Raw genomic sequence first — 17,438 nt, 5'->3', positions numbered from 1 at the left:
GTAATAAATGATAGAAGGAACGATGGAATTAGAAGCATCACCACTGGGTAGCTACCTTAGTAATAACTGATTTAGGCAAGAACTATCTGTGGATGCTAAAACTAGTGAGTGAATGCTGGCTGAAGAATGGGATTTTACACGGTCTCAAGATTTCTTCCCACAAGATACTTAATTACTTGTTAAGTATGAAACACTTTTTAATTGACATCACAGTGGAAAAACCTGGCAGATGACATCTTAGGCAAGTTATAAGTGAACAATACCAGATACGAAATAAATAAGACATTGTGTCACCTGATATACACTGAGAAGAACATAGCATCCTTTCTGCTTTATTCCTGCCAAAAAGGCATAACTGAATCTTATCTTCTGCAAAATGGACAAGCTAAGGCATACTTTACAAAATAACTGGCCTATACTCTTCAAAAATGTCATGGTCTTAAAAGACAAGGAAAGTAGTCAGTTGCAGATGAATGGTGGCCAAAGAGACATACAAGTAAATGCAACATCAGATTTTGGATGGGACTTGGAACCTATAAAAGACATTGTTGGAACAATCGAAATTTGAATGGGGTCTGCGTATTGGATGCAGTATTGTGTCAATTTCCTGATTTTGATGGTTGTACTGAAGTTATTAAATGTCCTTTTTTTAAGAAATTCATCCTGAAATATTAAGGGGGTATTGATTGATGCATCATATGTGCCCATATGGTTTAGAAAATGTGTTTTTAGAGAGGGAGAATAAAGCAAATACAAAGCTTAAATTTAATATTTAATAAATACAATAAAAATGCACACTATTTACAACTTTTCCCTAAGTTTAAGACTTCAAAATACAAACAAAATCAAAAATAAAAACTGCTAAAGCTATAGAAATTAAAACCACATGTACTGGCCCAAGAAGACAAACTAGTAAAGATTATGACTTCAGAAAGTAACTTCTGTATTTATCGGAATTTAGTATCTAATAATTGTAATTGAATTTAGTATTTAGTAATTGTCATTGAAAGCAATAGGGAATTGTAGATTGCTCAGAAATGAGGGGATTACTGGCTAACCATTTGGAAAGTAAAATTAAAATGCCTACTAGGTTTGACACACTAAAGTAAATTCTAATGGAATCAAGAATTTAGTAACAAAAAGTATAATAATACTAAAAAAAATTTAAGAGGTTATTTTTATATTTATATCCTTATTGTAGAGAAGGATTCTCAGCATACTTCCCAAAGCCAAAAATGATAGAAAGGATAACACTGAACTACACTACTCCTTTAAAAACCGTGTGGCTGGGGATAGTAGCTCATGCCTGTAATCCTAGCACTTTGAGAGGGCAAGGCAGGTGGATCGCCTGAGCTCAGGAGTTTAAGACCAGCCTGGAAAATATGGCAAAATCCCATCTCTTTAAAAAAAAAAAAAAAAAAAAAAAAAAAAAGTTAGCAGGGTTCTTTGCTAAAAAATAAAAATAAAAAAAGTTTGCCAGGCATGGGGGCTCACACCTGTAATCCCAGCACTTTGGGAGGCTGAGGCAGGTAGATCACCTGAGGTCAGGAGTTCAAGATCAGCCTGGCCAACATGGTAAAACTCTGTCTCTACTAAATATACAAAAATTAGCTAGGCATGATGGCAGGCGCCTGTAATCCCAGCTACTTGGAGGCTGAGGCAGGAGAATCACTTGAATCCAAGAGGCGGAGGTTGCAGTGAGCTGAGACCGCACCATTGCACTCCAGCCTAGGTGACAGAGCAAGACTCCATCTCAAAAAAAAAAAAAAAAAAAGGAAAACTCTGTCTCAAAAAATAAATAAAAAAGTCTACAGGCATTATAGACATAGTTATTAAAACAAATTTAGAAAAAATTCACAATATATGATAGGTAAGTATATAATGTAAATATAAGGTGGAGTGTGGTGGCTCATGCCTATAATCCCAACACTTTGGGAGGCCAAGGTGGAAGGATCACTTGATACCAAGAGTTTGAGACTAGCCTGGGCTATATGATAAGACCCTATCTCTACAAAATTTTTTTTAAAATATAAAAAATTTAAATTAATTAAATTTAAAAAACAATATATATATAAGCAAATATAAAAGTATCAGTGGCACAATCCATAGACAAATATAACATTAAAACATTAAACCAATAAAGAAGGTATTCACATTCTAGATGACAAAGTAAACATAGAAAATAAACATACAGCTGGGTACAGTGGCTCATGCCTGTAATCCTAGCACTTCGAGAGGCCGAGGTGGGCAGACTGCCTGAGCTCAGGAGTTTGAGACCAGCCTCGGCAACATGGCGAAACCCTGTCTCTACTAAAAATACAAAAAATTAGCCGGGTGTGGTGGTGCATGCCTGTAATCCCAGCTACTCAGGAGGCTGAGGTTCGAGAATCATTTGAACCCAGGAGGCAGATTACAGTGAGCCAAGATCGCACCACTGCACTCCAGTCTGGGTCACAGAGCGAGACTGTCTCAAAAAAAAGAAAAAAAAAGAAAAAGAAACTTACAGTTTATAATATAAAATATACAAATAGCTAATCTGTAAAAAAAAAAAAAAAAAAAAAAGGCTTATATTCACTAAAAAGCAAGGAAGTGCACATTAAAACAAGGAGATATATGTTATCATTAGATCAGCAACAAACATGGCAAAGATGTACCACACTGTTGGCCAAGCATATGTGGCTATGACCGACCTGTCTAGAAGGCAGCCTGACAGTATATACCAAAAGTTAAAATGTACCAAAAATTAAAATATATACATCTTAAGCCCGGAAATCCACTTCTAAGAATTTATCCTCAAGAAATAATCTTGACAAGTGTACAAATATGTATGTGTAAAAACACTCTGCAGTAGCATTTATAATAAATTAACTTAGATGTCCATCAGCATGAGACTAGTTAAATAAAGTGAAATATTCAACTGTTAAAAGGGTAGCAAAGGCCAGGTGCGGTGGCTCACATCTGTAATCCCATCACTTTGCAAGGCCAAGGCAGGCAGATCACTTGAGGTCAGGAGTTCAAGATCAGCCTGACCAACATGATGAAATCCCATCTCTACTAAAAACACAAAAATTAGCCAGGTGTGGTGGCGGGCGCCTGTAATCCCAGCTACTTGGGAGGCAGAGGTAAGAGAATCACTTGAACTCGGGAGGCAGAGGTTGCAGTGAGCCAAGATTGTGCTACTGCACTCCAGCCTGGGTAACAGAGCAAGACTCCGTCTCACAAAAAAAAAAAAAAAGGGGGCAGGGGGTAGCAAAAGTACGGTCTAAGTTTTTAAAAAAGTCACATTGTATATGTTAATATATTCATTTTGTTTGTTTTGAGATGGAGTCTCGTTCTGTCGCCCAGGCTGGAGTGCAGTGGTGTAATCTTGGCTCACCCCAACCTCCCTCTCCCAGGTTCAAGTGATTTTTGTGCCTCAGTCTCCCAAGTAGCTGGAATTACAGTCGTGCACCACCACGCCTGGCTAATTTTTTGTATTTTTAGTAGAGACAGGTTTCACCATGGTGCTCAGGCTGGTCTTGAACTCTTGACCTCAAATGATCCGCCTGCCTCCACCTCCCAAAGTGCTGAGATTACAGGCGGGACCACTGTACCCTGCCTAATATATTCATTTTTTAAGTCTAAAATGAGATAAGTAGGACATAAAAATGTATGTCGAACTTTGGCAAATGAAATTATGGGATGCCTGCCTATTTTTGCATATTTATATTGTTTAAACCTTTTACACTAAGCATTTATTTCTTAAAAGTGACAAGAGTGTCTTTTGGAGAAAAATTGCAGAGTATAATGTAAATGTAAAAATAATTTTTAGGCCGGGCATGGTGGCTCACGCCTGTAATCCCAGCACTTTGGGAGACTGAGGCAGGCGGATCACAAGGTCAAGAGATCGAGACCATCCTGGCCAACATGGTGAAACCCCCATCTCTACTGAAAACACAAAAATTAGCGGGTGCGCCACCACACCTGTAATCCTAACTACTTGGGAGGCCGAGGCAGGAGAATTGCTTGAATCTGGGAGGCGGAGGTTGCGGTGAGCCAAGATTGCGCCACTGCACTCCAACCTGACGAGAGAGTGAGACCTCAACTAAAAAAAAATAACAATTTTAAAATAGCATATAGCATAGTGTCATCATAAATGATCAGGTGAAGGTGCAAAAAAACATGTGAGGAAACCTCCCCACCCCTACAAATTGGCAGGTGATGGTGGGGATTAACCAATAAAAAAAAAGCCCATAGGAGAAAACAGTTATTGTCAACCTTCTTCCTAACCCATACCACCCTGGAGGTTCTGTATTCCTTTGGAATTGTTCCCTAGGTATAAAGGAGCACCTGGACTCCTTTCTAATGCCACTTACAAAAAAAGTAAGAGTAGGTCACAAAATTTAAAGGGCACTAACTAGAAGTATGGTGGCCATGTTTTTTTTTTTTTTTTGAGATGGAGTCTTGCTCTGTCGCCCAGGCTGGAGCACAGTGGTGCGATCTCGGCTCACTGCAAGCTCCACCCTGGGAGGGTTCAAGCAGTTCTCCTGTCTCAGCCTCCCTTGTAGCTGGGATTACAGGCGCACACTACCATGCCTAATTTTTGTATTTTTAGTAGAGATGGGTTTTGCCATGTTGGCCAGGCTGGTCTCGAACTCCTGACCTCAGGTGATCCACCTGCCTCGGCCTCTCAAAGTGCTGGGATTACAAGTGTGAGCCACCACACCTGGGTGGCCATGTATTCCTAACCAAAAGTCTAGATACATGATTTGACAAAAGGGAGTATATGTAAAGGGCCAACGGGCAGTGTTTAAACTTTCTCTTTACAGTCTTGGCTAAATACATGTTATACATGGCTCTCGCACTGAAAACAGGAGGGTGACTCTCAAGGGGACCTCCACATCACAGCTGAGGAAACACACTAGGGACTGAGGAAAGAATGTCCAGTGCTTATACAAATTCCCCCATTCCAACCTACCAATAGTAACCAACGTAAAGTTACAACACAAAGGAGACACCTTCAGAATAGACGATGGATTAGAATGAAGTACTTACTTACCAGAGTTTTAAGAATAATCTTAACTGGCAGATAGTGTCTGGATGTATCAATCAAAATTCCTCTGTGAGGAAACCTTGGAGAATCAATAATGGTGGATTCACTGATGGTGAACTATAAGACAAAATAAAATTTTGGTTTAGTTTTAGAATTTTCTGTTGTCTTGAACTCAGCTACTTATACTACATGACTACTTATACTACTTGACTACAGCTACTTATACAAGCATTTCATAAAATATTAATTTAGAACAATAAAAAGTATGAAATTTACATTTACCAGCTAAGATAAATATCTGGGGAAAAGAAACCTTCAGGAAACAACAGCTAAACAGGTTACATTTTTTTCTATTAGTAATTTGTCTAACAATTTTTAGTAACATAATAATCATACTTACAGTCCCACAAGAATCTCGATAAACTAACTGGCTAAAGGTCTCTAAACCTGAGGAAAGTAAAATTTATTGCATTAATTTATAAACAAACAAATTGAGATGATAAAAGCTATATTATTCAACCAGACTCATAACCAAGTAAGGCAAATATAATTAAATATAGTGTTATACCTGTATCCTCCAAAATATATTGTTATACCTACACCTACACTCTCTACCATAATTTCCAAAATCAAAGCCAAATTAAAAAAAAAATCCATTGCACTTCTCTACTCATCTAATAAAAGTGCTTTACTTCATTGTACCCATACCCTGGGGTTTCAATATACACAAAAGAAGAATAGTAATTTAATAAAATACCAGTTTCTTAATAAATTTATAGCATTATGAGAGAATTTTTATAATCAAATATAGTCACTTTTAGAAGGTACCTAAATGTAACAGGGAAAAATGGCTGGAAAAACCATGAAACTATAAATAAAGGCCAATTTACAATATACAGTGTTTTACTTATAGCTGTAAAGACTAACTTCTGAACATTTTTTACTCAAGTGGATTATTCCCTGAATATACCAGTTGACAGGCTAAGTCTTCTAAACGGCCTTGACTTTATTCAGATTCCTCATTCTAGCTGACAGCTATATAGCCAGGGAATTTTTATCCTAAGAACAGTACAGTCATCTTTCCTACGCCTTCCTCTCTCCCCAACCTCGTCAAGTACAGGTTCATGCTGGGAAGAATAACTTTGAAAGTTTCTATTAAGTGACACTACAATAATGATGAGTTCAGAGTACATTACTCTCAAAGTCTGATGGTAAACAGAAAATACGGACTTCTTGGACTAGAAATCTAGTCACTGCATACTCGCAAGACTGGTTTTTGTTGTTGTTGTTGTTGTTGTTTTGGTTTTTTTTTTTTTTTGAGACGGAGTCTCGCTCTGTCACCCAGGACGGAGTGCAGCGGTGTGATCTCGGCTTATTGCAACCTCCGCCTCCTGGGTTCAAGTACTTCTCCTGCCTCAGCCTCCTAAGTAGCTGGGACTACAAGCATGCACCACCATGCCTGGCTAATTTTTGTATTTTTAGTAGAGATGGGGTTTCACTGTGTTCACTAGGCTGGTCTCCAACTCCTGACCTCAAGTGATCCACCCACCTCAGCCTCCAAAACTGTTGGGACTAGAGGCATGAGCCACCGTGCCCAGTCTTGCTAGAGTTCTTTATTTTGGTATGGATCAGAACAAACATCAATAAGTGTCTCTTCTCTTTAGCAGACGCAGACAAGACGGGCAGATCGGACTAAAAAAACTTAAAAAGCTTAAAATCACTAACATTATACATAAATAAAATTACATTTGTGGTAAATCTCTAGATATTTTCGTATTCTATTTTGAATAAAATTATAATCTTATGGTATAAAAATATATAGCATAACAATGATTATTTTAGGTAACACTCTGAGTCAAATTCCAAATGTTTATTTATTTTGTTTTTTTTTGAGACGGAGTCTCGCTCTGTCGCCCAGGCTGGAATGCAGTGGTGCCAACTCAGCTCACTGCAAGCTCCCTCTCCCTGGTTCAAGCAATTCTCCTGCCTCACCCTCCCACGTAGTTGGGATTATAGTCATGTGCCACCATGCCAGGCTAATTTTTTTTGTATTTTTAGTAGAGATGGGGTTTCACCATCTCTAGTCTGGTCTCGAACTCCTGACCTCAAGTGATCTGCCTGCCTGGACCTCCCAAAGTGGTGGGATTACAGGTGTGAATGACTACGACCGGCCCCAAGCCTTTATTTTAATGACTATAAATTTGGTTGGTTCATATTTTTTTAAACTCCCTTTCTAAAAACTCTATTTGGAAGTCAGTACAGTATCTTATCTGCCTAGAAAGGTAAAAGAAACTTTTGAACAGCAAATGTCCTGATGTCAAACTTTGAAGTTCAGACCCTGAAATTCTCAGGAAAAGCTTTTCAAGTTACATCCTGCCCACTGCCTCTAACCAACTCAATAGCATATTTACCTTTTTATACTGTTCCTTATACAAACTTAGTTATGCTTCTAAATCCACAGGAATTTGAAATTAGGGAAGAGAGATGCTTCTGAAGTCAACAGAAGCGATAGCTGAAACAAAATTCCCTCATCAGAACAGGTTGGGGCCATGTGTAGTGCTATAAACATTACAGTCCCAAGAGCATCAGTGAATTACAGCACTGTGGGAATGTAATAACCTTCAAACAGTTTTTGAGAGGTCAAATGAGTTTTCTCCCATGCTATATTTATTTACTTGTATTTTTTTGAGACAGGGGTCTTGCTCTCTTGCCCAGGCTGGAATGCAGTGGTGTGATCTAGGCTCACTGCAGCCTCAACGTCCTGGGCTCAAGCAATCCTCCCATCTCAGCGTCCAGAGTAGCTGGGACTACAGGTCCACGCCACTATGCCTGGCTAATTTGTGTACTTTGTAGTGATGGGGTTGCGACATGTTGCCCAAGCTGGTCTCAGACTCCTGAGCTCAGGCAATTATCACCCACCTCAGCCTCTCAAAGTGCTGACTCAAAGTGGTGTGAGCCACTGTGCCGACCTCTCCCATGCTTTACGTAGTATATGTTCAATGGAAATAATTTTGGAACTATGTAATCAAGCATTCTGTAAAGGATCCAAGGCAGCAAAGGTTTGCTATGCTTGATCTCACAAAGCACCAATTGAAATTTTTCCTTTACTGGAAAGTAACAGTGAAACTGCACGGAACTTACCTCGTAATGCTCCCCAAACTCTGTTGGCCTTAAGGACAGCCACTGGTTCTTTCACAAGTAAAGTGTCTGTATTGGGGATTTAAAATCACACACATACTTTTGTTAATCCCTCAATGACACACAATAAGTTTCCTAAACATGTCACTGATATTTCTGGACTATTATTTTCTCCCAAGCACATGACCTATTTCTCTAACTGCCTCCTGTACATCTCCATTTGGATGTCCTGTGGATTCCTTCAACTCCACATGCCCCAACAGAACTCTTCCCTCCCTCCTCCGCACACTTCAACCTGCTGGTCTTCTGTGTTCCTCATTTCAGTGAGTCACAGCACCACCATCCAGTCACTTGAGTCACTCAAGACAGGAATTTGGGTGTCATCTCCATGTTTCTTCATCTTCCCAAGAGAGTTAGTCTCTCCAACTTCTCAACAGAGTAGGGTCCTAGTTAAGCTAAGAGTTTTGTTGAAAATGCAAAAATTCCTCAGTTCCTACTAATCCTTGGTAACGCCCTAGGTGTCACTCAAATCTATTCCCTTTAAGACCAGAGAGCTATCCCTACTCTTGCCTTCAGAATTGTCTACTTGCCCTGCACGCACCTTCCCTCAGTATCATCCAAACCTGCCTTAAGACTTACTCTCCAAATCCCTTCAGCTTAGTTTAGCTTTGTCCCACTCAATTAAAAGTTCACATCATCCAGAATGGAACTCCAGTTAGCTGCTTCTGGTGAGAGGCTAATCTTTCTTTTTTATTTTATTTTATTTTATTTATTTATTTATTTTATTTTTTATTTTTTATTATACTTTAAGTTCTAGGGTACATGTGCATAACGTTTATATCATGTGTAACTCCCCAATGCAATCCCTCCCTCCTCCCCCCTCCCCATGATAGGCCCCAGTGTGTGATGTTCCCCTTCCCGAGTCCAAGTGATCTCATTGTTCAGTTCCCACCTATGAGTGAGAACACGCGGTGTTTGGTTTTCTTTGAAACACATTCTAAGGTTGGCCCAATAGTCACTTAGTCTTTTAAAGAGGTCTGGAGTGGAATCAACCAGACATAGTAAACCCACAGATGGTAAAGAGATTGAAAGCTAAAGGGTGTAACAGCTGTAGACTTTGCCACAGCAAAGATGCTTAAGGGCTGGAGGTTAATGATTTAATACTATGTCCTCTATGCTGGTTTATCACCTTCTACCACCACCACCATTCAGATGCTCACAGAATAGTTAGCTGCAGGTAGGCAAAAGTGCTCTATCAATAGTGTGAGCATCTCAGGTGACAGTCTTCTGACAAGATAGCCTTTTCCATTAGATAACCACATTCCATTAGATGAGTCAGCCAGTGCCAGGCTAAGAACTATATTGCTATTTATGAGCATAGTCTAATTATGTTTCCTCTACATCTATAGCAAATTCTTGTGTTGTTGTTGAGACAGTCTCACTGTGCTGCCCAGGCAGGTGTGGAGTGGCATGATCACGGTTCACTGCAGCCTTGACCTCCCAAGTAGCTGGGACTGTAGGCATGTGTCACCATGCCTAATTTTTCTTTTTTCTTGTAGAGACGAGGTTTTGCCATGTTGCCAGGCTGGTCTTGAACTCCTGGGCTCAAGCCATCTACCGGCCCCAGCCTCCCAAAGTATTGGGATTACAGGTGTCAGCCACCTGTATCAGATTCTTCATCAGCTACCTATTGGGATTACAGGTGTCAGCCACCTGTATCAGATTCTTCATCAGCTACCTAGAGCTCACTGCTCCATTGGTCACTGTTTAAAAACTTTTTTTTTTTTTTTTGCCACATTCTAGTTTTGAGATCTTCCAGAAATAGCCAAAGAGTCACCTCAAAAACATTAATATATTACATATACTTAATACCAATTATTTTCTAATAGCTGACAACTGGCTGATATTAAAAGGACTAATTCAACTCAGTGGAAAATACATATAACAATTAGAAATTTGGTTTTCTAAATATATGGACACATAGCTACAGAATTTCCATTTTTACTTCACAACCAAGTTATTAGTGTTAACAATGATCACTTCCCTGAAGTGTGAAAGGAATGATATCATTGACTTTTCAGTTAGCCCATTCTGTATCTTTTTGCACCATCAATACATTTGTTTTGGAGGGTGAATATACAAATAACATATCTATATATTCTACTTAAAAATAATACATTATAGACAAGGCTAAAATCTCCTTTGAGATACTCACCCAACTCCTTCTACCTTCCTCAGAGGAAATACTTATCGGGCCTTTCTTAGGCTTGACATAGATGTACATGGAAGGAGAATAGTATTGCTTTACGTGTGTGTTGATATATAAATGAGGTCCACCTCTACACATAATTATACAGCTTCCTTTGTTCAACTCAGCAGTTTAACTTGGCAGTTCTCCATGTGTGTTCTCTGTAACACTGCTTCTTTATTCTTAACTGTTGTGATCATACTATTGAGTACAGATTGACAAGATGCATTCAGCCATTCCTCTATTGATGGATACTGAGTTTTGTTGACAATTCTTCACATTACAGGCAAACAGAATCAAACATCCTTGATTTATGTATCCATTTATCTGCAGTAAAAACTAGTCCACTTCTCAAGGCATGCATATTTTTAACAAATAGTGGTGCTTTAACATGTGTCACCTCCTCCAACATGTCCTCCCACTCTGGACATTTGATATCTTATTTCCATTCATATGTGTTACTTGTATTATCATCATCAACTAGTTTAAAGACTAAAAACTAGTTTATTCTTCAGCCAAAAATTTCACAATCACCTTGTCTCAAGAAACTTCCCTTTCAGAATAAAGAGGGTTTGTAGAACTGACTGAAAGATAAGCTATGATTCTCCAGTCTCGATACTTCATTTTGTGGAATTTACAATCTGTTATCTGTATTGCCAAAGGACAGCAAAGATTCCTTGGCAACATAATGACCATTTTCATCTCAATTCAGGTTGCAAAACCTACTTCACGTGGTGTCAGTGCTGAGTATCAACTGAAATGATACCTGACGTTGGTGAATTTTCCTATTTCTCTTCTGAGAATAGCTACGGAATTGAAGAGAAAGCAAGCTGTTTTTCAAAGAGATGTATTATTGGGAAATCTCATCTAAACCAGCAGGATGAAGACATGTACTTAACTGTGAGGCAGTCTGGGGGTAACGGAGTTGCTCTTTGCTCTAAATTTGTGGCATCCTATCTTTTTTTTTTTTTTTGAGACAGTCTCACTTTGTCCCCCAGGCTGGAGTACAGCGGCATGATCTCGGCTCACTGCAACCTCTGCCTCCTGGGTTCAAGTGATTCTCCTGCCTCAGCCTCCCGAGTAGCTGGGACTACAGGTGTGCACCAACACACTTGACTTTTTGTATTTTTTAGTAGAGATGCGGTTTCACCACCAATACTACTGGTCTTGAACTCCTGGCCTCAAGTGATCCACTCACCTCGGCCTCCCAAAGTGCTGGGATTACAGGTGTGAGCTACAGCGCCCGGCCTCTATCTTTACACTCAGTTCCCCTGTCTGCTGTCTCTTGCACGAATCTTATATTACACATGTCCTTACACTGCTCTTCTTTGATGCCTTGGTGCAATTCCACATTATTCTCAGGCAGTATACCCTATAGAAAAGGCACGTCCACTTGTTTGTTCTAAAACAATTTGGGAGGCCGGGCGCGGTGGCTCAAGCCTGTAATCCCAGCACTTTGGGAGGCCGAGACAGGCGGATCACGAGGTCAGGAGATCGAGACCATCCTGACTAATATGGTGAAACCCCGTCTCTACTAAAAATACAAAAAACTAGCCGAGCGAGGTAGTGGGCGCCTGTAGTCCCAGCTACTCGGGAGGCTGAGGCAGGAGAATGGCGTAAACCCGGAAGGCGGAGCTTGCAGTGAGCTGAGATCCGGCCACTGCACTCCAGCCTGGGCGACAGAGCGAGACTCCGTCTCAATAAAAAAAAAAAAAAAAAAAAAACAATTTGGGAAAAGCCCTAGAGAATAATGTTTTAGGTAACAACGAGGACAAAATCATACAGCTAAATGTCGATTATATTGTCAATCAAATGAAACTGCTGTACCCACCCTCTCCCCCAAGCTCTGCATTATCTTTTGTAAAATTATAGATTATAAATAGAGATCATGGATACAAACAGATGTTTTCAAAGACAAAAGTTAAGAAATTACCTAGATGTTCAAAAGAGATTAGCCAATTCAGCTTATCCATACAGTGACAGAACATTATTCAGCCATTGAAAATGATATCACAGAAAACTAGTGAAATTCATGTTTATAATGTATTTTGCAAAAAAGCATGATACAAAAATATAACAAAAATACAACAAGCACATGTACAGAATTACTGCCATGTTCATCTCAATGCTTATCATGTTTGTATTTATGTCTACGTAAAATGTTTAAATGTTTTACTCTGCAAAAAAAAAAAAAAAAAAAAAAAACACCTAAAATGACAGTGATGAATTCTGTCTGTCTGCTGGGATTATGAGTGATTTATTTCTTCTTCTTCTGCACTTACTGTACTTACAAATTTTCCACAAAGGCTATGTACTACTTTTATAACCAGACTTTAAAGGTTATTTTTAAAATAGGAATCATAAACTCACTGGTTGAGAACTCACAGTGGTTCCTACCATGGAGCCAGTTTTTGGCACTTAAGTCCATCAGTGAGCACCTGGGCTATAATACACACACATTGCAGAGGTACTTACAAGACTCATCTGAAGATATGTTGGGGAAAGCATCACACTCTGACTGCAGGGTGATTGAGACAAGAAGTTGCTGAAGCTGGGCTGTAGCCTGGGATTCAGCAGGTTCATGATCCCACTTGTAGAAACCAAAAATATAGCCATGATATCTGTTTGAGAAATAAATGTAAACACATTTTAAAAGGATTTTAGCCAAATTTTAAAAATGGATGTGCTAGTAACATTGCAGTTAACGCCTCAAATCCATGCTGCCCATTATAAGTCCAACTAGAGATTCTCACCCCAAGTTGTACATTAGAATCACTTGGGAAGTTTTTCGAAAATGTCAATGTCCACGCCTTCCGAATCAGAATCTATGAGAATGGGATTCAGGCATGGGAGTTTTAAAAGCTTCCCCACACTCCAAAGTGACATATGAAGCCCCTGTTAATAACCAATAATGAAACCATCATGGTAATCCATCACTCTTGGGAATGAAAAGCCAGTTCTGCCCAGTGATAGGATGTGGGGTTAGGGGGAGTTCTTCTGAGCAAATCACAAGACAACTTTGTTTCTCTGTATGGGAGAACTGGACCAGTTGCTGCTACACTAAAGTGGACAGAGCAGAGATGGAAAGAATATGGATCCCTGGTAACACTGTTGAGTCACTTAGTCAACTTGCCCTAAATACATTCCTACTTTTGGACATCCTAATGTGTGAAATAAGTTTTCTTATTGTTTAAGCCAGATTGAGTCAGGGTTCCTGTTACCTTCCTACAAAAGTATCCTAGCTTATATATAAGGCCCCAAAAGAAGGTCCAGAATTCTCACCAGAGCCTTTAAAATTAACTTTTTGTTGGCCAGGCATGGTGGCTCACGCCTGTAATCCCAGCACTTTGGGAGGCCAAGGTGGGAGGATCATGAGGTCAGGAGTTCAAGACCAGCCTGGCCAACACAGTGAAACCCCGTCTCTACTAAAAATACAAAAAATCAGCGGATATGGTGGCGGGCGCCTGTAATCGCAGCTACTTGGGAGGCTTAGGCAGGAGAATCACTTGAACCCGGGAGGTGGAGGTGCAGTGAGCTGAGATTACACCACCGCACTCCAGCCTGGGTGACAGAGTGAGACTCTGTCTCCAAGAAGAAAAAAAAAAAAAAGGTACCTTTTGTTGGTATCCAAAAATCAGGGAATATTAAATAAAAAAGATCAGATAGGCTTCAGAGCAATTGTTTTTGGTATCCAAAAATCAGAATATTAAATAAAAATGTAAAGGCACTAAATAAAAAAGATCAGATAGGCTTCAGGACAATTGTTTAAATATTTTACAGATTTTGGCAAGCCAGAAAGTTATATATGCTACTTACGTGTAAGAACATCTTAAGCTTTTTCGCAGAAGACGAGGTTGGAAAATTGTGACATGTTTGGGAGTGTATGGAAGTTAACCAATGAGAGAATGGAATGGATGAAGGTGTTGACAGAAAACCTTGACAGATTAAAAAGCAAATTAAGACCACTGAAATACATACTTACAAAAGGTTAAGATGGTAAATTTTATGTTGTATTTTTTCCATAGTTAAAATTTTTTAACAAAGGAAATTAAAGCTGCCAGCAGCTTTGAGATCAGAGTTGGAAACTGGCTTAGAACCTTGACCCTAGGTAGTAAAATTCTAACAGAAAACTCAAAGGGCTGTGAAGCAGTATGTCAAAGGTATGTGGGTTAGTTTAGCCTTCCAGGAAATGAAGGAGTGAAGCTATTTATTTTTTAAAGTGAGTGACTAGCACGTGATGGACGCTGTCCTAGAAGCTAAAGAAGCAGCTATGCATCTAACAGCCAAGCTCTCTGCCTGCAAAAAACATACTGTTTCAAAGCAGGGTTTCTGATACAACTTGGGCTCTTCAGAGACAGGGGCTATGTGATTCTGAACAATCTGGGGCCCAGGCTGTGTGTTCCCGACCACGTCACACTTTCTGAACACCCATATTTCCGAATCTTTCCAACTCCACTGTGCTTTTACCCTGAGATAGCTACCGCCCGTGCTGAGCTCCCAGAATGCTCACATGCATGCCTTCATGTCTTAGCCATAAGGGCTAATACATTTTATGACCTGCTTCCTAATAACGCCAGGCATAATTAATGGCTGCTCCACTCAGAGGCCATGAATTAGGCAAACTCTTCAGGTAATCACCCGCACCTGCCTTGAAATGCCAACCCTTGCCTTGAAATCATCTCAGCTGATTCAAGTCCTGGTTATCTACCTATTGTTAACTTACATCACCCATGCTTTCTTGTCATCGTCAGTTCAGCGTATTACCAAGTCCTTGTTTTACTTAGCAGTATGATACAGAAGGAAAATCCAATTCTACAAGCTGAACTCCAAGGCAAACATAATAAGGGTGTTTGTTTTTAAAAGATTTCCAACCCTAGTCGTGATCTTCTGAGACAACCTTCATGTACTTTCCACGCAATCTTTCTGAATATCCCAATGCAACCAAACACTTTGATTCTACATCTTAACCCCACTCTGGCCTTAGCAGATTGGATACCAAAGGCTCATTAGTGTGTGTGCCTAAAATAGGGACTGATAATACCCATTTAGTTGTACAAAACAGAAGGAAACTGTGAGCCTTCTGATTGTAGAGAATGAACCATCTCTGCCATCAGCATCTCGGGCCTCTTCAGCTTGAGCCTAGGCACCTGTCCTATCTGGGGTCAGAACACGTTATTCAGTTAGTTTTGCATTTCCTCCCCACCTGTTCAGTGTCCTGAAAGCACACTTAAGCTCTATAGTATCTACTGGGCACAGCGACAGGCTTGGGGAATGCCAGGAGGCAGTACAGTTAGCACCAAATTACAGTTCTGCAGGGCACGATACGCCTTCAGGACAGTCCCACCTACACAGGTCTCACACTGAAGGGACAGTGTGTGGCTTCTTCAAACATCTCCCCAGGGGAAACTGCCTTGTCTATGGTGTGATTGGCTGACTCCCATGACAAAATTCACCCTGTCTGCAGCCAAAGGGTGAGAGAGACACAGGTGCTATCTAGGGGTCTGTAAAAGAGGAAGCAGGGAGAGCAGGCACCTGATTGGTGTTGAGAAAGTTGGATACTGTCTAACACTGGCCGCAGAAACGTAGTTAGATGCAAACATCTCACATTTTATGTGGAAGAGATTTTAGGTGAGAGGGGAGTTTTAGGCAGTGCTCGAAACTGAGGACTTCTGCCATTTGAGTTGTTACCAGGAGATTTGAGGAGAGGCAAGGGGGTGAAATTGGCCTATAAATGACAGTCAGCTTTGGGGAATTCCTGGTCCCTCAAGAGAGCTTGTCTAAGCCCTTCGGGTAACGTATCCCTTTGAACGTCCTTCAAATAAGGAGCTGTCACTTTCCTCCCCAGCTCTGGAGCTGGGGAACCGGTGTCCCCTCCATCCATGTCATTTGCCCAACAAGGCCTCAGAGCAAACTCCCTCTTCCACTTAGTATCCTGCTCTCAAACCAGGGTTCCTGAGCACCCAAGGTGTCCCTTAAGAAGCAGTAGGAGGGTGGGGGCAAGAGCGTGGGTTCAGTCTGTGTGGCGCTGGGCAGATCCCCTGCACGCTCCGGGGGCCGTTTCCTCGTCTGCGCAGTGGGGTGGTGAGGGTCTCCAGAGCGCCCCGGGGTGGTCCACCTCTCCCCTCCCCCAGGGCACCTCCCGGCCGGGAGCGCTTACCGCCGAAACGCTTCCTCCAGCAGGGTGCAGGAGGGGCCCGCCGTGGAATTGGGGCTGTGGCTGATGTAGAAGTTCTCCGGGGCAAGATGCAGCAGGTTCGGGGTCATCTTCACCGAGAGCGGCAGGGGCCACAGTGCCGGCCCCCGCGCGGCCGAGACGCCCGGGGCCCGAGTCGCCTCCGCCACCTGCACCACGAGCGCCACCTGAGTCAGCAGCGCCAACATCGCCGCCAGCAGCGTCGCCAACAACAGCGCCAGCAGCATGGGCGGCCGGGACAGCCCCAGCCCACACAGTTCCATGGCCGCTCGGCTGCTTTCCTCCGGGTCTGCCGAGCCGGAGCCTCGGGACCCGACTTTCCGCCCCGCCAGGTCAGAGGAAGCGCGGCCGCGGGTGAGTCACCGAGTCAGATGACGGCGCGCCCCGCCCCCGACTCCGCCTCCAGGCCCCCGGCGCGCCCTCGCCCAGCCCGCCCTGCCCAGGCCACCTCGAGAATTTCCTCCGGGGTGCCCTCGGGTAGGAGCAGAGCCCAGACAGCAACCTCAAACACGGGATGGCTAAAGTAAAAAAAATGCCCGGTGCTGGCCGGACGCGGCGGCTCACGCCTGTAGTCCCAGCACTTTGGGAGACCGAGGCGGGCGGATCACCTGAGGTCAGGAGTTCAAGACCAGCCTGGCCAACATGGTGAAACCTCCTCTCTACAAAAATACAAAAATTAGCCGAGCATGATGGCGGGTGCCTGTAGTCCAGCTACTCGGGAGGCTGAGGCAGGAAAATCTCTTGAACCCGGGAGGCGGAGATTGCAGTGAGCCGAGATCGCGCCACTGCACTCCAGCCTGGGTGACAGAGCAAGACTCCGTCTCAAA

General features: G+C 41.8%; 1 protein-coding gene across 1 annotated transcript in view; it reads right to left on the bottom strand.

The window, feature by feature from the left end:
- Positions 1–16,990, bottom strand: part of HEXB (hexosaminidase subunit beta) — a 29,077-nt gene extending 12,087 nt beyond the window's left edge. The window contains exons 1-5 of the mRNA XM_033179872.1: positions 16,576–16,990; positions 12,894–13,039; positions 8,174–8,239; positions 5,433–5,479; positions 5,039–5,149 (exon numbers count right to left, since the gene is read on the bottom strand). Coding sequence (XP_033035763.1) covers positions 5,039–5,149; positions 5,433–5,479; positions 8,174–8,239; positions 12,894–13,039; positions 16,576–16,874 — 669 coding nt within the window. The 5' untranslated portion in view covers positions 16,875–16,990. The remainder of the gene's footprint in view (positions 1–5,038; positions 5,150–5,432; positions 5,480–8,173; positions 8,240–12,893; positions 13,040–16,575) is intronic.
- Between the last annotated feature and the right edge of the window lie 448 nt (positions 16,991–17,438).

Source organism: Trachypithecus francoisi, unplaced genomic scaffold (assembly GCF_009764315.1).
Source record: "Trachypithecus francoisi isolate TF-2019V2 unplaced genomic scaffold, Tfra_2.0 Lachesis_group2, whole genome shotgun sequence".
NCBI lineage: Eukaryota > Metazoa > Chordata > Mammalia > Primates > Cercopithecidae > Trachypithecus > Trachypithecus francoisi.
Note: the sequence above shows the minus strand (reverse complement) of the source record. Positions and strands in the feature narration are given on the sequence as shown.